Source organism: Prionailurus bengalensis, chromosome B2 (assembly GCF_016509475.1).
Source record: "Prionailurus bengalensis isolate Pbe53 chromosome B2, Fcat_Pben_1.1_paternal_pri, whole genome shotgun sequence".
NCBI classification, from domain to species: domain Eukaryota; kingdom Metazoa; phylum Chordata; class Mammalia; order Carnivora; family Felidae; genus Prionailurus; species Prionailurus bengalensis.
The window spans coordinates 125,384,368-125,410,263 of NC_057349.1; the positions used below are offsets into that span (position 1 = coordinate 125,384,368).

The 25,896-nt window shown below is 37.6% G+C and overlaps 1 protein-coding gene across 8 annotated transcripts in view; it reads right to left on the reverse strand.

Annotated features, from left to right (window-relative positions):
• The window catches only part of REPS1 (RALBP1 associated Eps domain containing 1), a 90,623-nt gene that overhangs the window by 35,150 nt on the left and 29,577 nt on the right, over positions 1 to 25,896 (reverse strand). For 7 of the 8 annotated variants that reach the window (XM_043592469.1, XM_043592468.1, XM_043592462.1 and 4 more), the window contains exons 2-7: positions 4,852 to 4,975; positions 3,132 to 3,328; positions 2,858 to 3,011; positions 1,946 to 2,070; positions 1,262 to 1,424; positions 917 to 980 (exon numbers count right to left, since the gene is read on the reverse strand). In XM_043592469.1, coding sequence (XP_043448404.1) covers positions 917 to 980; positions 1,262 to 1,424; positions 1,946 to 2,070; positions 2,858 to 3,011; positions 3,132 to 3,328; positions 4,852 to 4,975 — 827 coding nt within the window. The remainder of the gene's footprint in view (positions 1 to 916; positions 981 to 1,261; positions 1,425 to 1,945; positions 2,071 to 2,857; positions 3,012 to 3,131; positions 3,329 to 4,851; positions 4,976 to 25,896) is intronic. The other variant, XM_043592465.1, reaches the window with a different exon arrangement.

Sequence of the window (25,896 nt, forward strand, 5' to 3'; positions counted from 1 at the left end):
GGGGTGCATGAGCCATGGAGTCAGATAGTCCTCAGGAAGGAGGATGAGAAGTCTAAATGTTGGGATTGTGTTTGTCTCACAATCACCACAAAATAAAAGTGTAGAAAATGAAAAAAAAAAAAATAGCATTCAACAGACTACAAGGCTTGATATTAAAAAGCAGAAGAACCCCCCCCCCTTCCCCTCAACTATTGTCCCACTTTCTAGATGCAGAGGCAACCATTTTGTAGTTAATGCCTGATACCATAAACAGCAAGTGTATATTGCCAGTTCTTGATTTTTCAGTTTTAGGCATTATCTTTCTTCTGCCACAGCACTCAAAGCTACTAAAAACCCTACTAACAAAATAATTTAAAATATAAAGAAATAGATTGATATCGAGTAGAAATACCATTTATGCTTATATGATAATTGTTTTTAGAAAGTAACTTGTGGTTATAATTTGCTTTAAATAACTAATTCCAACTACATCACAGCTCTCGTGAGTCTTAGTATGGACTTAAATGGGAGCTAAGCAATGTTCTTAAGCACGTGGCTTAGTATAGGTATAGGTAATACATAACAGGTATAGGCTTATTAAAAACCAAATGGGATAAAGATAACCACGTATGAAGCAACTAGCTTTTCTTCCATGCATTATGCTAAGCAAGAAGAAACAGCTAATATGGTTTAAACAGCTAATATGGCTTAACGAATTTTAGCACTTTAAAAAGAACTACTGTTTTGGCATCATTTATTTCTTTTCCAGAGAGTGAGATAGAAACTGACTACTATTGGAAGGCAATACTGAGTTATTTGGGAACATTCTTGAAAAGATTACTCTAATAGTTTATTTTTTAAGGTTCAAAAATCGACCTGCTGGAAACTCCTTTGAAACAACCCACATTACCTGATTGATGTGAAGTACCACACTTACCAAATGTGAGAAAGTTCAAGAATAGGAAGTTTTGATTTTGTAAAAAACTCTTTAGCTGCAGATCCTGAAATGTTAAAACAGTGTTGTTTAATGTTATTCTGAACGTAGAGATCCAAGAATAAAATGAGGGTAAGAGTCTTAAGACTTTTTTCATTGGGAAAAAGGTACCCTTAACACGTGTGCACGTCATGTTTTTGTCTCCAGTGATTATCAGCTTTTTAGACACACAACTTGAGAACTGATTTTCTTTATAATCTCTGACCAATAAAAACCATGCCTTTGAGATTATGAAACTGAGACTTTGTCCTGTCCCATCTACAAGAATTTCTGTTTTTAACAACTCACCTGGAATAAATCCGTTTAGATCAGGCTGAATGGTTTTAAATTGATTTACATAATACTGTCTTTGTTCATCTGTTATTTTCCAAGGATCATCATAACTACTGGATTGCCTACGAATTTCATTGGCAGTTGTAGCTGATGCTACAGTTCGTACTGTTGTCTGGTCCTGTAATGAAACATTTTTTTCCTCAGTACATTTTCTATCTGTAATGATTATATGGGCCAAGATTGCTAGGTTACTCATCTTTGAAAATAAAACTTACTTTCTGTGAATGTTTAAAATACAAGAAGTCTTCACAAACTCATCAGCAAACCACATATTTGTTATAATCAAGTTACTGAATGTTTCTGCACGATGATTATATAAGTGCATAGAATGATAGCAATATGTAAGCAACAGAAAGTTATGAAAAACGTGCTAAGAAAGCCAAGCAAATAGGAGATATTCTTAGGGGCAGACAACTTTCAAAATTTCACTGAATAATTAGAAAGAAAATCAGCCAAAACTTTTAGTGAAACATTCCAATGAGAAGAGACTTTAAGAAAAGGCACAGAGCAGAGTTCTGTGTTCTGTAAAAGGAGTGAACTTGCATTTATCAAGTGTGCCACAGCAAAACATGAAAACAATGACCGCAGCAATACTCTGAATGAAGCAAATAAAAATGCAATACCAATAAAATGTCACACCTGGACAGAAGCAGGATGCATGGTTAAAAGAGTACTGGTTGGTGGAGTATCTGCAAAACTGACCCAGTTTTCTTGTGGTGGAGGTGGAGAGTGCCCTGACCACACTGCGTCACCCGCAGAAGAACCTAGGGGGAGAATGGTACACATGCCGACTCACTTTTGAAGAAAAGCCAACTGTTTTAAACCATTGGTTTTTAGTTTTAACTCACCACATACATATTAGAGAAGTTTTCTTTCCAACTCTAACTCTGAAGAAATGTTAACAATTTCCAAACTGAATCTCTTCTGTCAGTTTAAAATTATATCTCAGGATACCTAGGTGGCTCAGTCAATTAAGTGTCCGACTCTTGATTTCAGCTCAGGTCATGATCTCACGGTTTGCAAGATCGAGGCCAGTGGGGCTCCGTGCTGATAGCACAGAGCCTGCTTGGGATTCTCTCTCACTCTTTGTCCCTATTCCCCCACCCCCCCCCCTCCATGCACACACATGCGCTCTCTCTCTCTCAAATAAAATAAAACAAAAAAAGAGCTTTAATTAAAAAATTGAAAATGAATAAAATTATACCTCATTGAAATTTTTTAAATTGTTACTGTGTGCTTTCCTTGTCAATACTGGAGCTAATGTAATATATATCTAATATTCTGGGAAGTTATTATTTACCCATTTCACCCTCAGAGCATCTGATATTTACCAACTTTGTCTAAGAATTATATGTATTATGTAAATGCAATTACCATTGTTTAAACTGATGCATCTGCCTACAAATTTTCATGGTTGGCTTTTGCTTCTAATTAAGGCACTTAATTTATAATTAAAATTATCTTGGAGGAAACTCTGGAAGGAACATCATCAAGCTTCCTTTAATTTACAACCCTTAATAAATAACTGTCTTCTAAAGAATTTTAAAATACCTGATTGAGCTTCACCAAAGGGAGACCAAAATGGCCCAGGTCCTGTAAGTGGCCTCTCGCTATTTCCCCCACTGGGGTGACGGTTGTGCTTCCTCCATGTGTGTGGAGAAGTTGGTGGGGACTGCTGTGGTGAAACGACTGGGGATGCAGGTTCCTAGAAAGAATATTATTATTATTCTAAGACTTAAATTTTAATCAACACGGCACTCAATAAGTTTTAATGTGAACATCTATACAGCACATCAACCGATAACGTTTACGTGCACATGATTACCTGCTGATCTGCAGACGTACGAGGCTGGACAGGGTCATGGCTTACAGATCCCTTTTTCACTTGCCCCCTGCCAGGTGGTGGGGGAATTACACCAGAATAAGACCCTTGATTTTCAGAATCTGAAGAATATGAGGCTGCATGGCGAGATTCCTGTTCATTCTTTGAAGCAACAAATCTCGGCAGAGGAAGGTCCTTCACTGTTAACCACAAAAATAATTATTACTTTAAAAGAAAAAGGGGCACACATTAAAACTGAAATATGAATTAGATATTAAAAAGAATCTTTGTAAAAACTGATACAGAAACCACAGACACATGTTTATCACTACATTTAGACCACCTCCCTTACACTGTTTAGGGAGCCTCTAACCTAGAAAGTAGGAGGAACACTAAACTGACCTTCTAAAACTGTAATAACTGTCCTGTCTGGCTCTATGCTTGCAACTGAGGCTACCAGATGCCAAGGTCACCGATAGTAACTGACAGTTAGGATCTGAACCTAGGTCAGTCTGACCGGGAAGGCTAGGCTGTTTCTACTCATACTGATTCTCTTAAGTAAGATGCTAGAGCTGTAAGTAAAACATAGAAAATGTCACTAGATTGAGACTAGATTAATCTAGACATTTTCATGGCACAAGTTCCTGAAAATATTTTACTGTTCACCTGCCAACGACACAGCACAAGGCATCATATCTATCCGTTTTAGTCTGGCTTATGACACTTCTACAGCAAATATCCTACATTCAATTTTAAACAGAGAAGAAAGAAGACAGAACTTCTTTGCAGGTCAATCATAGCTCATACTTTTAGACTAGAACAAAACAGTAGCAGAATTTTTAACAGAAAGTACACTTCCCTCCACTATGATTATCTGCATTTGCCTTGAAACTCCACACTTAAACCAAGCTTATTCAGGATGTAAGTAAAAGAATTCTAAATTACCTGAAAAGAATATACACTCTCAATTCTAGAAGAATGATGTGTGGCAAACCAGAAGTCCACAATGAAAACCTCACACTGACTAATAAACTGAGCTGGTGCTTAAAACTATTTATAAAAATTCTAACATTACAGAAAACCTCAAGTGTTCTCTTTCCTCTTTTTGCTATGACAACCAAAGAACTGTCTGCATTTAAGTGCCTACCTTTACAGAATTTCCACTGACTTGGGCATCAATAAGCCTCCAAAGCATAAAAAAACAAATTATCCTAGGTGATACTTATAAGGCAGCCAGATGTCTGTAACCAGGTTTTAGTCTGCCGATATTTTAATATTGTCTCTATCAGAAAGTTTTGGTTAATAGTTTCTAATTTCAAGTGTATAGCTTTCCCACACAAAAAACCACAAGTATAACGCTATTTTATACTCAGCAGAAAAGAAGAATATAAGGAAGGCATATAAGAAAATGCTCACTACAATTCATCATTTACTTTGATAAAATTATTCACCTAACCTCTTTCTAAGCAATTTTTAGTGAATTAGTTCTGAAAAATCATCACTTTTAACAATTTTTGTATTATCATCAAATATGTATTAAGTACATACACGCCATAACAGATTTAGGAAAGAGATATTTTTCTAATATTCGCAAATGAAAAAAGCATGGTAGTGAGATTAAAGCCATGACACTTAGGGTCACAAATGCCACTAAAATATCAAGAAGACTCAGCAATTCTACGGACTTTATTTCATTTCAGCTGCTAATGTACTCCATATTTACCTGTATTTATACTTTCCACTCTTAAAGGGAAACCAGACTGGGCAACAGCTACAAGTTTCAAAGCAATGTAGAACTGACTTCTTCCAAAATAACCAAGCCTCGTTGCACCACAAAGCTCCATAATCTGTAAGAGAACACAATGTTAAATACTAATGACAATAATCCCCCAAATAAACAGGTATCTAACATCTGTTTGTAACTTCTCCAAAATACATAGCTGACACATAGCATATTACACTTACTGACAACCAACTTCCTCGGGTTTCAGGCTTAGAAGTCTGAAAATAAAGCACTGACCTTACGATATGAGGGTTATATAGTTCCCCTATTTATGTATTTATTTTTAATGTTTTTGAATGTTTATTTTTTTTGGGGGGGGGGGGAGGGGCAGAGAGAGAAGGAGACAGAATCCGAAGCAGGCTCCAGGCTTCGAGCTGTCAGCACAGAGTCCGACACGGGGCCCGAACTCACAAACTGCGAGATCATGACCTGAGCCGAAGTTGGTAGCCTAACTGACTGAGCCACCCAGGTGCCCCTATAGTTCTCCTATTTAGAAAAATCTATGTGATACACAATTTTATTTTATTAGAATTACTGTGTTTGCTCAAGAGTCATATTTTTCAGAAACCAGGCACCATCCACTCTGCATACACACTGTACATGCAACAGGGCCAAAAGTCCCTGCAACTAAAAGATTACTATGCAGCCAGTTAAAGTAACAGTCATAAAATGACACAGTTAGTGGAAAAAAAAGCAGGATATGTAATTTTAACCACATAAACACAAATCTGAAAAGAACCAGATACATAAAAACTCTATCGGCAGTTTTGTCAGGGGAGATCAAGAGTAGGGTTTTTTTCTCTAATTTCCCAGATTGTATTTAATTGTGGTTATATTAATTTTCTTTAAAAAAATTTTTGTTTGCTTTGTTTTTTTTTAAAGCATGAAGGTCTTCAAGGATCGCCACTGACCATTAGGTCATTCAACAAGTATTTCTAGACTAGCTACAAGTTAAGTATCCGACTAGAAAGAGAATTTTAGGTTATGAGATTTAATTACAACTCCAAAAGCTGGAGTAATGTCTACTGTACAGACATTATACTCTTAAAATAAAATAAGTATTAAGTGTCCTTGTCTCACCTTCTCAAAAGATACACATTCCACACTCCTGTGGAGCGTATTTGGTCTATTTTCTTTTTTCCTGAAACACTCAAAAGACGAAGGTACCTAGTCGTCACGGGTTAAGTCGGAAGTATTTATTAGAATTGCAAAACAAGCACCTACAACAGTTCAGCAATGTGTCAAATCACAATAACAATTTGTTTAAGCACACAAGAAGACATTTTTCGTGTGATTGATCAGCAATGGAGGAAGTTCCTGATTCTGCCACTAAGGGGCATCACTTCTGTATAAATTTAAAAGGGCAAGGAGGATAAGGAGGCAGATTCATATCAGCCGACTAGAGGAAAAGAGAGAGTTGAGAAGGCCACACAAGCCTTGAAAGATACGCAGGCATTTTGTTAGGATCACCACCCCTATCCATTATCCTTTTCTGCCCCCGTGCCATCCTGTAAGGGATCATTACATATCTTAGCTACTTTTGCTTATAAAACAAACGTAAAACATCTAAAATACGTCCTTGTACGTATGCTAGGTAAAGGGACAACCTAAAGGGAAATTGCATGTAGTTGGTTTGTTTATCCCTGTTATGTGCGTTTCAGGTGCCCATGGGACAGTCAGGAGGAGATGCCCAGGGAACAGTAAGAAATGCAGAGAGGGTGTTCAGAAGAGAGCACTCTACCGAGATGTGCTCCATACCCGGGAACCAGACAACAGGTGATGACTGAAGCTGAGGGAGTAAATGAATGAGACTGCCTGCAAGCCCAGAGCCACGAAAGGGAACTCTGGATAACACCATAACCTAAGTGTAGGCGTAAAAAAGAGCCTACGAAAGAAGCAGTAGCAAAAAGGACCAGCAGAAGGAGGAAATCAAGGGTGTAAAGAGGTTTTGGAAGGTGGAAGCAAGCCTGAAAGAAAATCATTACTGCACATACAGATTCATGTACAAAGGGGTTCACAATGAGAAGCAACCTAAACTCACCACAAGAACTGATTATGAAGTAACTATATAATGAGAAAACCGCACAACATTTAAAACCCATTGCTTACAGTATTGTTTTGAAAACAAAAAGGAAGATACAAAGCAGTGTATATAGAAGTATAATCCCAAATATATTAAGATATGTACATATAAATGGCAGTGAACATGCCAGTGATTATCTCTGGGTGCTGAGAGTAAGGGATATTTCTATGTTTTCTTTACATGAGTCTGTATTTACTACTAAAAATATTTAATTTCTTCAAATCAGAAGAGTGATAGATACTTTTCAAAAAAGAAAACTAATGGGAACAAATAAAAAAGGAAAGAACGCATTCGATATTTTGCAATTAGGAGGTTTTTTGCTGCTGGAGCACTAGTAGAGATGCAGTAGGGTACAATTTCGTTTGTAATGGATTAAGGAATTAACAGGAGGAAGGTGAGTACAAGGAGGAAAGACAAGTACAAAAACAGGTTAGGATGCTTGACTCTCAAACAAAGTGTTTAGAAGGGTAATCTTGTTTCTCCTAAGTCTTGGGGCTAGTCAGTGGAAGAACTGGCTCTAGAAGCCAGGTCCTTGGATTCCAAACCCAAAGCTCTTTCCAAGGGACTAGAGGGTAGTGGGGGGAGGGGGGAGGGGCTGGAGGGTAGGAGAGCAAGGAAGGATTCTACCTTTCTACTATATCAGGCATAACAAAATTTTAAGAGTTGATATATATCAAACTGTCCCATCAGGTCGCAGGAAGGAGGTTTTAAAAGGGGAGATAAAAGAGCTCAAAGGCAAAATATTTGCAGTCACTTCCCTATGATTGATCCTGGCCACGACACCTAAAACAAACTCACTGTGTAGCCCAAGTCAGGCATATGTGTCACTGAGGACTATGTTTCCAAGCTACCCCAATTGGACAGACCACAAATCCTTGAAAGCAGCAGAGGAGGAAAGAAGCTGTGAATACAAATTTGTTAACAATCTCTGATGAAACAGTATCAGGTCTGGTTTCCCATCACAATCTTGTGAATGCAACAAAACTTGTCTCTAAAGAAATTTTTGGAATAATTCCTAGAAGCAGAATGCTGGACCAAAATATAAGTACACTTAAAAATGCATTTGTGGGGTGCATGGGTGGCTCAGTTGGTTGGTTTTGGCTCAGGTCATGATCCCAGGGTCGTGGGATGGAGCCCCCATATCTGGCTCTGCATTGAGTGTGGAGCCTGCTTAAGATTCTCTCTGTCTCTGTCTCTCTCTGTGCCCCTCTCCCCAGCTGTGCTCTTTCCCTCTCTCTCTTAAAAAGATAAAAAAATGCATTTGCTATCACCAAGTGCCTTCCAAAAAGGTTACTCAAATTTATTCTCCCACTATCAATATGAGAGTGTTTCCTTATCTCCTTTTCTCCAGTAACCTGAAAAGGCCACTCACACTTACATGAATTTTTTTCTGACTGTTTTCCTTGCTTTAGATTTATAATATTTAAATACCTGATAGAGTTATTAGCCCAGTCCTCAATTTTTTTTCTCGTTTAGAATTTCCTAGACTATTCTCATATTATTTATTCCCCCAGGTAATCTCTAGAATCATTTATCAAAATAAATTGTGACTTTAATTGGAATGGTATTTTATTCATCATCTTTTTCCTAACTTCAACGAGACCACTTATAGTATTTTGTCATTAAGCATGGTACTAGCTAACATTCTGCAACACCTTTGTTATGTGAAACTATTCAGCTAGTTCCACTCATCTAAGAGTTTTGTTTCGGGTTGTGGGTTTTCAAAATCCACAAACAGAAGTTAATATTATTGTGTGCATTTTGGGGCAGAAAAGTAAAATATCATAATTTTTCTCTTTGGTCCATTAATGCTAATAATTAATAGAGTTCCTAACATCAAACCATCCTTTGATCCCTAAAATGAATGCCATTTAGTCATGGTATATATTATTTTTTCAAATTATATTTATAAAATTTTAACCACAATCTTAAAATGATTTGGCCAAAAAATAACACTCCTGTATCTAAAAGGTTTGGAAGTGGTGCTATGTTGGCTTTGTAAACACGACTAACAAGCTTTACTTTTTTTTCTCTCTGCTCTGAAATACTGTAAATAGATTTGGAATGACATGTTCTGTAAAGATTTGGAAGAATTCACCTGTGACACACCTGAGCAGGATCCCTGATGTGTGTCTATTTCTTCCATGTCAGGTGGTATAAATTAGGTTGTCTACCTCTAAAATATTTGGTAATTGGGGCATCTGGGTGGCTCAGTCGGTTGAATGTCTGACTCTTGATTTTGGCTCAGGTCATGATTTCACAGGGTTGTGAGATCGAGCCCTAAATCGGGCTCCGTGCTGATAGTGCAAAGCCAGCTTGAGACTCTCTCTCCCTTTCTCTCTTTCTGCCCCTCCCTGGCTGGCTCTCGCTCTCTCTTTCTAAATAAACAAACAAACATTTTTAAAAGGTAAAACATTTGATAATTTCTGGGAACATCATTTATCGCCTCCAAATTTTGAAATTTATTAGTCTGGCATTATTCAAAGCAGTCTCATTCTTTTAATTGCCTCTCCGCGGTAATTTCGCCTTAGTCTAAATTATGCATATTTGTGAGCATGACTGCACAGCTGCCTAATATTGAGAACCACTTAAAGTCCTTGATAAGGTACAGATACCCAGATCTCTTCCATTAGATCCTAACTCACCTAAGAAACCCAGGGCCAGTTAGTAGTTGCTAGTCTACTACTGCCAGCTACTGAAAACCATTAAGCTTTATTTTCATAACATTGTAAAATTTACGTGCTCATAGTAAAATAAATAAAATGGTACTTAAAGATATGGAATTGAAGTGCCTACAATCCCCATTAGAAGTAACAATTCTTTTCATATGTTCTTCCCATTTTTCCCACACGTATACAAACACATGAGCACGCATACTTAACACTTTTCACACATATAGTCATACTATATATGACTTTTCACACAGTATTACCTGAAGATCTTTTTATATCAGCATACATAGATCTCTTTCGTTTTTTTTTTTTTACATAGCATTATGTGCATGAATATACCTATTACAAATTAACCAATCCCCTGCTGACACTTAGGTTCTTTTAGCTTTCTATTATAAATAATGCTGTAAACATTCCTGTGCATGAAACTTTGTGCACTTGTAGAACAGTAGGACAAATTTCTAGAAATGGAATACACTTAAAAAAATCTTTTTTTTTTTTTTAACATTTATTTATTTTTGAGAAACAGAGTGAGACAAAGCATGAGCGGGGGAGAGGCAGAGAGAGAAGGAGACACAGAATCTGAAGCAGGCTCCAGGCTCTAAGCAAGCGGTCAGCACAGAGTCTGATGTGGGGCTCGAACCCACAAACTGTGAGACCATGACCTGAGCCGAAGTCAGACATTCATCTGACTGAGCCACCCAGGCGCCCCACAGAAATGGAATACACTTTAAAATGTAGCATAATGGAAACTAATTTGACAATAAATTTCATATAATTAAAAAAAAAATCTTTTGGGATGAGCACTAGGTGTTGTATGGAAACTAATTTGACAATAAATTTTATATAATTAAAAAAATAAAAAATAAAAAAAAATAAAATGTAGCATAGCCAAGCAATACAAACTCTGAGTGACTGTAGCATCTTACTAACCAGCACAGAATCCTGGCTGCTAGTATGAGACAGGAGAGAGGCTAAAGTTTTCATTAATTGTATTGGCTTCACAAGAATATCAATCCTAAATAGGCACTATTGACTTCTTGTCTGAACACTCTGTTCCATAATACTTATCAAAAAGCCACCAACTTCCAGGAAGAAAAGATAAACTAGACTGTAGTTCATTTTAATACTTACAGAGATCAATGTGGTTAGGGAATCATTCTGTATCATTTATACAGTATTTGAGCAAGTTATATTACTTTACTGTGTCTGTTTCCTTTTATGTAAACTGGGGAAAATAATATACTACCTCTTAGGATTGCTGTGAGGATTCAATGAAACCATATTTAATAAAACACAAAAGTGTCTGGTCCACAAATAATAATTATTTTTTATTCACTACCCTGATCATAATGTACTTTATTCAGTCAAGGACTTCAGAGACTAAGTCATTCTTGAAAACCACATTCTCTTGAGAGCCAAGAACTAATGCCTTTAAGCACCAAAGTGGGTCTTATTATAGTTTTTCATGAAAATTCTTCTAAACTATAAGATGCTTTCAAGCCTTCATAAGTATTTTGAAGTTCTGGTTTAAGACAATATACTGAGCACAGGAAATTACCTCTTCTCCCTTCAAAAATCTTCTTAAAATGATACTAAGGGAATAAATCCACAAAAATAAATAAAAGAGAAGGGGCAACAATGAGCAGACAGGAAATCTCAACAAATTTTAGCAATCAGAAAGGAGATGGGAGTCATGCCTAAAACAGTAGGTGGAAGAAATTAGTGCCAGGAGTACCTATGGAGACAATTTGTCCTGCAAAATCCAGGGACTCACCCAGAAATGCCAGGTATGACTAAGGGGGAGATTGGGACAGAGATTAAGATCCCTATCTCTACAACTGCTCACAGAATATTAGCAACCAGACTTTACCCTCCAAATATAAACAAACAAAAAACTGGAAGTTTTCTCTTTAAAGAATGAAATGTAGGGAAGTACTAGGTCAGCTGATAAGGATAGGGGTTGTTGCCCCAGAGAAAGGCTTCTGTTTCTAGCATTTAGCAATCCAGTAAGAGTCAGCATATGACCACTCCTCCCAAAGTAAGGCAGCCTTTTAAGGAGCTAAACCCAAGTACACAGAGCTCAGTTATTCTATTTGCTGCATTAAATGTAAACAGGTTACCAAAGATCAACAGGCAACTATGGAAAACCTACATAATGGAAGAAAACTGTCAAATTTAAAAACAGGGGGAAAAAAAACTCTGAGGGAAAGATATAATTCAAGAAAGAAAGAACACTTAAAGATACTCTATTCAGTATCCTCTGCCAGATTTCAGACAATTAATGCTTCCATAAAACAGGAACAGGATACTATGAAAAAGGAACAAAGAACAAGATGTCAGGAAATATACAAAGTTCGGCAGAAATACTAGAAGATAAAGAAAATTTCTCCAGAAGTAGGAAGAGGAAAGGTGAATTAGAAAATATGGGAGAAAAAAAGAGAATTAATTTGAAAGGACAAAATTTACTTAAATGAGGTCTACAAAAAATGTAGAGAAAACAGAAGAGTAATAAAGAACAAGAGATTTTCCCCAAATCCAAGGACAACAAGCTTTCAGACAGAGTCTAGTGAGTGCTCCACACAACAGGTGAAAGAATTCCTGAACACATTACTGTGGAGCTTCATAACTGCAAGGATAAAACAAAGATCCTAAGAGCATCCAGAATCTGCATAAGGGAAGCGAGTAAGGGGGAGAGGTGCTGATCACTAAGAAGATATATTAACTGCACTGGAATCAGACTTCTCATCAGTAACACTGAATATTAGAAAATAATAAAGCAACACCCTCAAGGTTCTAAGAAAAAATTATTTTCAACCTAGAATTCTGTATCCAAACTAGCATCAAGATGATGGAAAGAACAGACACTTTTGTAGATGCAGAAATAAACAAAGTCTATCTCCTATGAACTCTTTCTTGAGAAAATATCTGAGGATGTTATTCAGCAAAACTTAGAGGCAGAGCATCCAGGAAAAAAACAGATACACGGCAAGAAAGCAGGGAAATAAAGCTGCAGGTTGACAGCTATGCAATTGACCTGGAAAGCAACCAGTCCAGATTAAAATGACAGAAAGCTCCAGAAAGATTTCAGAAAAAATAAAGGGGAAGAAATGGAGATGAAGGCAAACAGTAAAAAAAAAAAAAAAAAAAAAAAAAAAAAAAAAAAAAAGGGCAATCAAGAAAGTTTAGAGGGGGAAAGCTGTAGAAGAATGTAATCACGGGGCACCTGGGTGGCTCAGTAGATTAAAGGTCTGACTTCAGCTCAGGTCATGATCTTGTAGTTCATCAGCTCGAGGCACGCCTCAGGCTCTGTGCTGACAGCTCAGAACCTGAAGCCTGCTTCTGATTCTGTGTCTCCCTCTCTCTGCCCCTCTCCTGCTTGTGCTCTTTCTCTCCCTCTCTCAAAAATAAAAACATTAAAAAAATAATAACAACAACAAAAAGAAGAATGTAATCATAGTACTATATTATACTAATGGATCTGCAGTAAAAATATTTTTATCTTCATAATGTAAATATATTTTTATTTTTTAAAAAATATCAGAATATATTAAACAATTAAGAATTATGATTTTAGGCGCACCTAGGTGACTCAGTAGCTTTAGGGTCTATTGATTTGGGCTCAGTCTTGATCTCTCAGTTGGAGAGAGGTCTCTCCCTGGTAAGCTCGGAGCCTGCTTAAGATTCTCTCTCCCTCTCCCTTTGCCCCCCCCCCCCACACGTGTGTATGCACGCCTTCTCTCTCAAAAAAAAAAAAAAAGAATTATGGTTTTAGAACAATGTGCAAATGTTCTCAATATTAAATATGTAAAAGTATAGCTAACAAGTTTAAAGAGATAAGGATAAGGAAGGTGAAGGATAAGGAAAAATGCGTGGGCTTCTGGCTTTTGGTTTAGTATGTAAGAAGCTTAGAAGTCAAAAAACTCCATTGTAACAAGCAAAATGTTGAACAAACTGAAAAACCAAGAACTCTCCTTAGATCTGTAAAAGTCAGGTCACAGAGCAAACTGCTGTCCCCCTAACTGAAGGTTAACAGAAGGTAAATACAAAGAATAATAACTTATTAGACGTGAAACCCATCAGCATTAACCTCCTTGAAACTAGCGTCAGGGAAGGAAAGACTGAACTGTAACTGATGAATTGCTGTAGGCTCAGTGAATACAAATCTGAGATAAAAACTTCAGGGGGACCTAGTTATAGGGAGACCTTCGTCATACTGTGAGTTTTACCTCTCGGAGCCCTACCAAGCTCTCACAGTGCATAGGAGAGAAAAGTCCCTGCCTGTGTGCTTCTGGCAGAGTCAAGGAAAAAGGAACCATTCTGAAGTCCACCAGAAATCCACTTGTTCTTCTCAACAAGGCTTATCCTCAAGAGAACCTACTTAACCAGAGCCTAACCTGCCCAGGTTTATTGGAGCCTAACTGACCTGGACGAAGGGAAATACCCACCAGCTCTAGCCTATCTATCTATCCTCTCCCACCTAAATGGGGGAGAGTAGAGGCAGGTAGGACTGAGAAGCAATTGCAAAATTCACAGGTATACTAAAAGACCTGAGGCATAATCTTAAGACTATAGAATGCTAGCCCCCCAAACACCTTACCACAACATTACCAAAGATGTATTTATAGTAGTTCATTAACCCAGTATATCATGTCTTGGCTATCAAGAAAAAAAAAAAAAAAATCACAAGACATACTGAAAGGCAAAACAAATAAATAAACAAAGAAAACCCCCCAAAACCACAATCTGAAGACACAGAGCAAGCGTCAGAACAAGTCTCAGATACAGTAGACATGCTGGAACTATCAGACCAGGAATTTAAAGCAACTATGATTAATATGTGAAGGACTCTAATGGATAAAGAAGACAGCATGCAAAAACAGATAGGCAACGCAAGAGACCGAAATTCTATGAAGAACAAAAAACAAAAAAATGGGTATATGTAAAGAAATGAGGAATGAGTCTTTGATGGGCTTTATTACTAGACTGGACATGGCTGAGGAAAGAATCCTCAAAGCTTGAGGATATTTCAATAGAAACTTCCAAAACTGAAATGCAACCAGGAAAAGAAAACTGAAACAAACGAAATCTTCAAGAACTGTGGGACAGCTAAAAAAAGGTCAAACAAATGTGTAATGAGAAGACAAGAAAGAATGAACAGAAGTAATATCTGAAAAATAATGAGTGAGAATTTCCCCAAATTAATGCTAGACACTAAACCACAGATTCGGGAAGCTAAGAGAATACCAAGCAGGGTTAAGTGCCAAAAAAAAGTAGACCTAACACTTAAAAAAAAAATTAACTCCAGAGGCACCTGGGTGGCTCAGTCAGTTAAGTGTCCAACTCTTGATTTGGGCTCAGGTCATGATCTCACAGAGAGTTCGAGCCCTGCGTTGGGCTCTGCACAGCGGCGCCTACTTGGGATTCTTTCTCTCTGCCCCTCCCCTACTCTCACTCTCTCTCTCTCTCTCAAATAAAAATAAACTTAAAATAAATAAATTAATTAATTAACTCTAAACGGGTTACAGACCTAAATGTAAAACATGAAACTATGAAACTTCTAGAAGATAACACAAGAGGAAAACCTGATGGCCTGGTATGGTGATGACTTTTTATATACAACACCAAAGTCATGATCCATGAAAGAAATAATTGATAAGCTGGACATCTGGTCTTCAAAAGATAAGGTCAAGAGAGTAAGATAAGCCACAGACCAGGAAAAAGTATTTGCAAAAGACTTATCTAATAAAGGACAGTTATCCAAAATATACAAAGAACCCTTAAAACTCAACAATTAGAAAACTAAAAACCTGATTAAAAAATGGACCAAAGACCTTAAGAGACACCTCACCAAAGAAGATACACAGATGGAAAATAAGCATATGGAAAGATGCTCCACATCATACGTCATCAAAGAAATACAAATTAAAACAATGAGATACCACTACAAATCTATTAAACTGGCCCAAATCTGGAACACTGACAATACCAAATGCTGGTGAGTCTAGGGAGGAACAGGAAGTGTCATTCTGGTGGGAATGTGACAGTTTGGCAATTTCTTATAAAACTAAAAGTACCCATACCATACAGCAATCACTCTCCTAAAGGAGTTGAAAACTTATGTGCACACAAAAACCTGCACACAGATATTTATAGCAGCTTTATTCATAATTACCCAAACTTGGAAGTAACCAAAATATCCTGCAGTGATTGAATGGATAAACAAACTGTGGCACATCCACATAATGGAATGTTATGAAATGAACTATGAAGCCGTGAAAAGATATGGAGGAATCTTAAACACATAACATTAAGTGAAAGAATATGAAAAGACTACACACTGTATGATTCAGCTAAATGGCATTCTAGAAAAGGCAAAACTATGAGACAATAAAAAGATCAGTAGTTGCCAGGGGTTGGGGTGTGGGGGGTTAAAAACTGAAACATTTAGGGGGCGCCTGGGTGGCGCAGTTGGTTAAGCGTCCGACTTCAGCCAGGTCACGATCTCGCGGTCCGTGAGTTCGAGCCCCGCATCGGGCCCTGGGCTGATGGCTCAGAGCCTGGAGCCTGCTTCCGATTCTGTGTCTCCCTCTCTCTCTGCCCCTCCCCCGTTCATGCTCTGTCTCTGTCTCAAAAATAAATAAACATTAAAAAAAAAAACAAAAACAAACATTTAGGATTCTTATAGCAATGAAAATAGTCTGTATGCTACCATAATGAGAGATACATGTCATTCATTATACATCTGTCCAAGACCACAGAACGTACAACACCAAGAGTGAATTCTAATGTAAACTATGACCTTTGGTTGATTACAATATACGTCAACGAAGGATCATTAGTTGTCACAACTTCACCTCTGATGGGGGATAGTGATAATGGTGGAGGCCATGTGTGTGTGGGAACAGAAGGTATATGGAAAATATACCTTCAGCTCAATTTTGCTATGAATGTTAAATTGCTCTATAAAATAAAGTCTGTTTTTGTTTTTTAAAAAAGGCATGGACTCACTCTCAACTGAAACAAGAATTAATAGGACAAGAAATAAGCAAAGTTTGAAGCTAAATATAACAAAATTTTGGCAAAGAACAGAAATAAATGAAACCCTTACTATATAGCAAGATAATGTCTAAAATTGATAAACCAAAGTAAAGTGGGAATTTGTAAAAAGAGTATGGAAGTAATCATCAAATAGTTTAATAAGTTCAAAGTGGTTTTTATAGGAAACAATATGAAGTATAGGGAAGGAGAAGAAATTGTTGCTCTTATAAAGCCCTTACAATCCTTGATTTTTTAATCACATGCAGATTATTATTTTGATGAAAACCGAAAGGATATAGTCTGTAAAGATCTAGTAAACAGACTCATATTTTTGACAGTATAGATTTTATAAACAGATTAGTATACTATACTGTACTGCAGTTATATATTTAAAGCTAAGAAAAAGTGGAATGTTTTCTTCACCTAATGGACTAACACTATCACAGAGTTTTTGTTTTATTCTGTTCTTGGTAATGATTTGTGACTTTCTCCTTGTTGCCAAGCTCTTACTTTGGCTCTGTCAGCGGTCTTTCCAGTTGTTGGACTTCTGCCTTGCATGCCATGGCTTAGAAATAGAACCAAGTTTTTAAAATCGTATAAAACAAGAATAACTAGTTCTTTAATAGTTATAACTAGAAGAGCTCACCAAAGAGCAAAGTACCCAAGTATTATATTTTACTTCTGGATATACAAATATAGTGGTGGTGGTAACCAGGTGTGTTGGTTGGGGAGGGAGGCTAACGTTTATTGAGCACACATAATGCTAAGCACAAACCCAATTACTCAAAGTATTCCCATTTAATCCTAAAAATAATAGGGCAGAATTGGTATCATTATCAATTTACAGAGGAAGAAAGAGAATCAGACTGGCCAAGTAACTAAGGCCAGAGGACCCGAAGGGCAGAGCTATAATTCAAAGTTATGCCTATAATAATCTTCTACCAAGACATGCTGTACGTTGTCTTTTTCCCAAGATATGTCGGCTTCCTCAGGGCAAGTACCCTCACTAACTCCTAAAGCATGTCTTATAGTCCAGACTGCCTAGTACACAGTGACAATGAAAGAGTACTTTACATATGTAAGAAGGGCTCTTTAATTCTGGGCTCAGAACATGAGGTACAGGAATGCTAACAACAATAAAGGTGTAGAGAAGTTTTTTTTTTTTTAATTATTATTATTATTTTTTAACGTTTATTCATCTTTGAGAGACAGAGAGAGACAGAGCATGAGCGGGGAAGAGGCAGAGAGAGGGAGACACAGAATCCGGAGCAGGCTCCAGGCTCCGAGCTGTCAGCAAAGAGCTCAATGTGGGGCTGGAACTCACGAACTGCGAGATCATGACCTGAGCCGAAGTCAGATGCTCAACGGACTGAGCCACCCAGGCACCCCGAGATGTTGTTTCTTATTCGAAATATGAAAGATCAAAGTAGATGCCAAATTACATAGATAAACCTGAATCTATGAGAGGAATTTCAAAATATAAGAATACAGAAAATGAGGAATATATTGAAACTACACAAAATATGGAGAAGCATCGGCCTATATTCTCTCCAAGATGAAATTTTATGAGTGTTTAATACAGTTGACTCTTGAACAACACAGGAATTAGGGGGGCCAAACCCCCTTGCAATCAAAAATACACTTCTAACTTTTGACTTCCTAAAAACTTAACTAAAAACCTACTATTGACCGGAAGCCTTACCAATAACAAAATCAATTAACACATATTTTGTATGTTGTATGTATTATACTCTGCATTTTTACAATAAATAAGCTAGAGAAAGGAAAATGTTATTAAGAAAATAATAAGGAAAATTAGAATACATTGACGGTACTGTACCTGTCTTTATAAAAAAACCAAAAATCTGTAAGTGAACCCACCCTATTCAAACCCATATTGTTCAAGGGTCAACTGTATATTAAAAACTAAAATCCTCCCTTTCTAGTTATTATCAGGTTAAAAATAAGGTGACCTCATTGTTCTCATTTTTAAAATAAAAGTTTAAGTGGGACTGAATCAGTGGCAAAGCAGACTATATGTTTGCTGGCTTAAAAGCTCAGGCAGCTTAGGCTGCATATGTGCACCACTTATATCTGGCTGCCCAAATCAGTGTAACTTTTACTGTTCTATTCACTTGTTAGACTAGTTTCTACACCATTCTGACTCATTAGCCTTACTAACATGGGAATATCTGTAATGAAGATTCACATTTACTTAGAAGGTAGGGAACAGGAAGATCATGGAATAGGAAGGCTATTTACTTGTTATCATACTTAATGATCAGAAGAATCCTCTAATGTTGGCTACCATTATCTCCAGTTAATAGGACAGGAAGATGAGGCTAATAAGGGGCAAGGCCAGGATTCAAAGCCTTATTTTTTAGAACTTTTTAATTTTTTATTAAAAATTTTTTTAATGTTAATTTTATTTGTGAGAGACAGACCATGAGCAGGAGAAGGGGGAGGGAGGGAGGGAGGGAGGGAGGGAGGGAGGGAGGGAGAGAGAGAGAGAGAGAGAGAAAGACAGACAGACAGACACTGAATCTGAAGCAGGCTCCAGGCTCTGAGCTGTCATCACAGAGCCTAATGTGGGGGGCTCGAACTCACCAACTGCAAGATCATGACCTGAGCTGAAGCTGGATGCTTAGCTGACTGAGTCACCCAGGGGCCCCCTTTTTTTTAAAAGTTTATTTATTCTTTTATTAATATTTTTATTATTTTATATAATTTTTTTAAAAGTTTATTTATTTTGAGAGAGAGAGAGAAAGAGAGAGAGATAGCACGTACAAAAGCAAGCAGGAGAAGGAAGGGGCAGAGAGAGAATCCCAAGCAGGCTCTGCACTGCCCATAGAGCCAGACATAGGGCTCAATCTCAAGAACCGTAAGATCGTGACCTGAGCTGAAATCAAGAGTCGGACACTTAACCGACTGAGCCACCCAGGCACCCCAGGATTCAAAGACTTATTAGTCTTAAGTCCAAAGCTCTCCATTCCCAGCTGTCTCGAAAGCATAGCTAAGCAGAACTCTTAATATTGGCATGCTTATGGAACAGTACAGTAGTTCCAAAATGTATTCTAAAGAACATCAGTTAAGCTAAAGACTCTGTAGTTGAAGAAGTTGAGATATATTACAGCCCCCTTGGAAACTGCACAAAGCATTTTTAAGCCATAAGAGACGCTAAAAAAAATCCTATAGTCTAGAAATAAACCCCCTTTTGGTTTAGATTCAATTAAAATGCTTCAGAGCTAGTGGTCCATCAATCAGATGCTTGGGATAAAACACTTTGAGAACTAATGTTGTAGAGAGCCTAGAGCATTTATGTTCACATTTTTTGGTCTTGAAATCCCTTATACATGCTTTAAAAAATTACTGAGAAACAAAAATGTTTTAATAAAAAGTTATCGAGAACTCCCCCAAAGCTTTTGCGGATTATATTATTGATATTTACCATATTAGAATTTAAACTGTGAAATTTAACACTATGTATCTATAAATTCATGTAGAAATAAGAATAATCCCATTACATGTAACATAAAATTTTATGAAAATAACTACTTCCCAAAATTAAAACAAAAACAAAAACTGATTGTGGGGGCACCTGGCTGGCTCAGTCAATAAGACCATGTGACTCATGATCCTGGGGTCACAAGTTCAAGCCCCATGGTGGGCACGGAGTTTACATTAAAAAACAAACAAACAAACAAACAAACAAACAAACAAAAAACCTGAGTGAAAAGAGTACATTGTTTTTTATATAAGCAAATTTTCCTTAATGTCCAGCTTAAGAGAAGACTCTCATATCGGCTTCATATTTGATTCATTGAAATATGATGCTTTATTTCAAGCATAAGAGAACAGTCACTTCATGAGGATTTGTATTGGAAAACAGAGGACGATTTATATAGCTTTTTCAGATAATTCTGACTTGATGTTTTGATACGACACCAAAACTCAACAAATGGTAACTGCTATATGGAATCCAAAGCCTTATCAATAAGCCTTTTTGCATATCTTACATTAAAATGCATTGGATGGCACAAAAACAGACACATAGACCAATGGAATAGAATAGAAACCCCAGAACTAGACCCACAAACGTATGGCCAACTCATCTTTGACAAAGCAGGAAAGAACATCCAATGGAAAAAAGACAGCCTCTTTAACAAATGGTGCTGGGAGAACTGGACAGCAACATGCAGCAGGTTGAAACTAGACCACTTTCTCACACCATTCACAAAAATAAACTCAAAAAGGATAAAGGACCTAAATGTGAGACAGGAAACCATCAAAACCTTAGAGGAGAAAGCAGGAAAAGACCTCTCTGACCTCAGCCGTAGCAATCTCTTACTCGACACATCCCCAAAGGCAAGGGAATTAAAAGCAAAAGTGAATTACTGGGACCTTATGAAGATAAAAAGCTTCTGCACAGCAAAGGAAACAACCAACAAAACTAAAAGGCAACCAACGGAATGGGAAAAGATATTCGCAAATGACATATCGGACAAAGGGCTAGTATCCAAAATCTATAAAGAGCTCACCAAACTCCACACCCGAAAAACAAATAACCCAGTGAAGAAATGGGCAGAAAACATGAATAGACACTTCTCTAAAGAAGACATCCGGATGGCCAACAGGCACATGAAAAGATGTTCAGCGTCGCTCCTTATCAGGGAAATACAAATCAAAACCACACTCAGGTATCACCTCACGCCAGTCAGAGTGGCCAAAATGAACAAATCAGGAGACTATAGATGCTGGAGAGGATGTGGAGAAACGGGAACCCTCTTGCACTGTTGGTGGGAATGCAAATTGGTGCAGCCGCTCTGGAAAGCAGTGTGGAGGTTCCTCAGAAAATTAAAAATAGACCTACCCTATGACCCAGCAATAGCACTGCTAGGAATTTATCCAAGGGATACAGGAGCACTGATGCATAGGGCCACTTGTACCCCAATGTTCATAGCAGCACTCTCAACAATAGCCAAATTATGGAAAGAGCCTAAATGTCCATCAACTGATGAATGGATAAAGAAATTGTGGTTTATATACACAATGGAATATTACGTGGCAATGAGAAAAAATGAAATATGGCCTTTTGTAGCAACGTGGATGGAACTGGAGAGTGTGATGCTAAGTGAAATAAGCCATACAGAGAAAGACAGATACCATATGGTTTCACTCTTATGTGGATCCTGAGAAACTTAACAGGAACCCATGGGGGAGGGGAAGGAAAAAAAAAAAAAAAGAGGTTAGAATGGGAGAGAGCCAAAGCATAAGAGACTGTTAAAAACTGAGAACAAACTGAGGGTTGATGGGGGGTGGGAGGGAGGAGAGGGTGGGTGATGGGTATTGAGGAGGGCACCTTTTGGGATGAGCACTGGGTGTTGTATGGAAACCAATTTGTCAATAAATTTCATAAAAAAATAAAAAAAGAAATAAAAAATAAATAAAAAAATAAAATGCATTGGAGTCCCTATCAAAATACCACCAGTCTTTTTCACAGAGCTAGAACAATCAATCCTAAAATGTGTATGGAACCACAAAAAACTCTGAATAGCCAAAGCAACCCTGAAAAAGAAGCGCAAACCTGGAAGCATCAAGATCCCAGACTTTAAGCTGTATTACAAAGCTGTAAAACTGTAATCATCAAGACAGTATGGTACCGGCATAAAAACAGACACATAGATTAATGGAACAGAATAGAAAACCCAAAAGTGGACCTACAACTATACGGTCAACTAATCTTCAACAAAGCAGGAAAGAATATCCAGTGGAAAAAAGTCTCTTCAGCAAATGGTGTTGGGAAAACTGGACAGCAAAATGCAGAAGAATGAAACTGGACCATTTTCTTACACCATACACAAAAATACATTCAAAATGGCTGAAAGACCTAAACATGAGACAGGAAACCATCAAAATCCTATGGGAGAACACAGGCAGCAACCTCTTTGGCCTTGGCTGTAGCAATTTACTAGACTTACTAGACACATTGCTGGAGGCAAGGGAAACAAAAACAAAAAGGATCTATGGGGACTTCATCAAGATAAAAAGCTTCTGCACAGTGAAGGAAACAATCAAGAAAACTAAAGACAGCCTATGGAATGGGAGAAGATGTGTGCAAATGACATACTGGGTAAAGTGTTAGTATCCATAATCTGTAATGAACTTATCAAACTCAACACCCAAAAAAACACAAATAATCCAGTTAAGAAATGGGCAGAAGACGGGAATAGACATTCTTTCAAAGAAGACATCCAGATGGCTAACAGACACATGAAAAGGTGCTCAACATCACATCATCAGAGAAATACAAATCAAAACCACCATGATGAAATACCACCTCACACCTGTCAGAATGGCTACACTTAACACAAAAAACAACAGACGTTGGTGAGGATGTGGAAAAACTGGAACACTTTTGCTCTGTTGGTACGAATGCAAACTGCCACTTTGGAAAAGCTAGCCACTTTGGAAAACAGTATGGAGGTTCCTCAAAAAGCAAAAAATAGAACTACCTTATGATCCAGCAACTGCACTACTAGGTATTTATGCAAATGTTACAAAAATACAGATTCAAAGGGGTACATGCACCCCATGTTTATTATTTTTTTTTAATTTTTTTTTCAACGTTTATTTATTTTTGGGACAGAGAGAGACAGAGCATGAACGGGGGAGGGGCAGAGAGAGAGGGAGACACAGAATCGGAAACAGGCTCCAGGCTCTGAGCCATCAGCCCAGAGCCCGACGCGGGGCTCGAACTCACGGACCGCGAGATCGTGACCTGGCTGAAGTCGGACGCTTAACCGACTGCGCCACCCAGGCGCCCCAGCACCCCTATGTTTATAGCAGCATTATCAATAATGGCCAAACTATGGAAAGAGCCCAAGTGTCCATCAACTGATGAATGGATAAAGAAGACGTGGTATATACATATAATGGACTATTACTCAGCCATCAAAAAGATGAAATCTTGCCATTTCCAACGACATGGATAGAGCTAAAATGTATTATGCTACGCAAAATAAGTCATCCTGAGAAAGACAAATATCGTATGATTTTACTCATATGGAGAATATAGGAAACAAAACAGAGGAACATATGGGAAGGGAGGAAAATCGAGGCAGGGAAGCCACCATAAGGGATTCTTAACTACAGAGAACAAACAGAGCTGATGGAGGGAGGTGGGTGGGGGATGGGGTAAATGGGTGATAGGCATTAAGGAGGGCAATTGCTATGATCAGCACTGGGTATTATATGTAAGTGATGAATCACTAAATTCTATTCCTGAAACCAATATTAACGCTGTATGTTAACTATGTATGTTGACCAAATATGGTTAACTATGTATGTATGTTAAGCAAATACTGACACATTTCATTTATAAAATAGTTTAAAAATCACATTTGTTAATATCACTACCAATTTCATCAGAAAAGTCATGAAATATTGAGAAGCAGTCAAGCACATGGTTGCAGACATAAGTTTTTCAAAATCCTAGTTTTTTGCCAGAAAGCTTGAATTTTATCATTAGTAATAAAAAGCACCAGTTGTTTTAAGTTATCAGGTACACTTTCTTCATTTTCAAGAAAATATCTGCCCAATATCCAAGCTAGCTGTTCAGGAGAATTTGCAGCTAGTTATTTTCTAGAGGTCTTATAAACAAACAGTCCCTAGAACACATAATAATACTTCCCTACTATTATTCATTCATATATTTCATGGTAGGAAAGTCACAGACTAGCCTTGATGTTAATCCCACTCTTTCTGGTCCTCTATTGGTCCTACATTATGCCCTAACCTAAGTTTCCTTCTAATGAGAACTCCGATTTAACGCCCCTGAGAAATCATCTGGATTTGTGAAGAATCTTATCTGTTCACTAAAGGTACTCCTGAACTCTTTCATACGAATTCTGGAAATCAGAGATCTACAATAATACCCTCTTAAGTCATACTAAGAAGTCAAAATCCCTTAGGAAAATGCTGGGAGTTTGGAGCAAATATAATTCCCTTGGTGGCACTATAGGAATTGTAAAACTTTTGGGAAAACCTGGAGGAAAGAATTGATCTGTGATGCTAAATATTGAATCAACTGGTGCTTCGTGTAGGATTAAGCCATTTGAAGCAGTCAAGAGATCTGTTACACGGACCTAGTGAGAGCTTGATGCGTTCGTTCGGTGAGTTAATGAGTAAAACTGAATAGATGACTGAAAAAAATGCATAGTTTGAGAAGATGAATAAATGACCTTTCATAAAAAAAAAAAGAAAAATGGTATTGCATGAAAAACTAGTACAGCTCACAACTCAAAGTACTTTTCCTCAAGACAATCACCATACTTTAGTATACAGCAGAAGTGCTTTATGAATACTTACCATTTCATTACATGACATACTAAACAGACATATACTTAAGCATTAAGATTTAATAAAATTAATGTTTTTCTATACACAGAACATTCTTAAGTGAAACTGGCTTCTTTACTGCACAGCAGGAAAGAAGACAATAGTAGTAAAGTTTGGTAATTACACTGATTTGGGCTAAGGAACCAGCAGTTACATCTACCGCTACTTTTGTCCTATCGACACAAATAACATGGTGGGGAAAAAAAGCAAACAACATCTTACTGTGTGTGTGTGTGTGTGTGTGTGTGTGTGTGTGTGTGTGTGTGTGTGTATACACACACACCAATATATATACATTTTTTTTTTAATTGGCTTCATGCATAGTGCAGATCCCCACGCAAGGCTTGAACTCACCACTCCAAGATCCAGACCTGAGCTGAGATAAAGCTGGACGTTTAACCGACTGAGCCACCCAGGTGTCCCACTATAAAAATAATTTTGCCCTCACGCACCAGGGGTCTGCAGACCAAACTCTGAGGAATGCTTTTAAAGAACACACCCTGTTCTTCCACAGAGTAAAAACAGAGAACGGTGACAGGAGGACCTCTTGCTTTGATGCCAATGCTCTCTACTCCCTGCCCTAGAACAGACACCGGAAACACAACGTCTACGGGTGCAAACAAGTAGCATACATTAGTGAAACTGGCCAGGTGATGGATGCAGTGTGCGAAGGAGAGCAGATATGAAGAAAACAAATGCTACCGAGCCCTAGCTAACTGCTGTTAGACAAGAGTATCTACCAAATGATGCCATCTTCAGGTTTTTCTGACACTGGAAATCTGGAATTTTCTA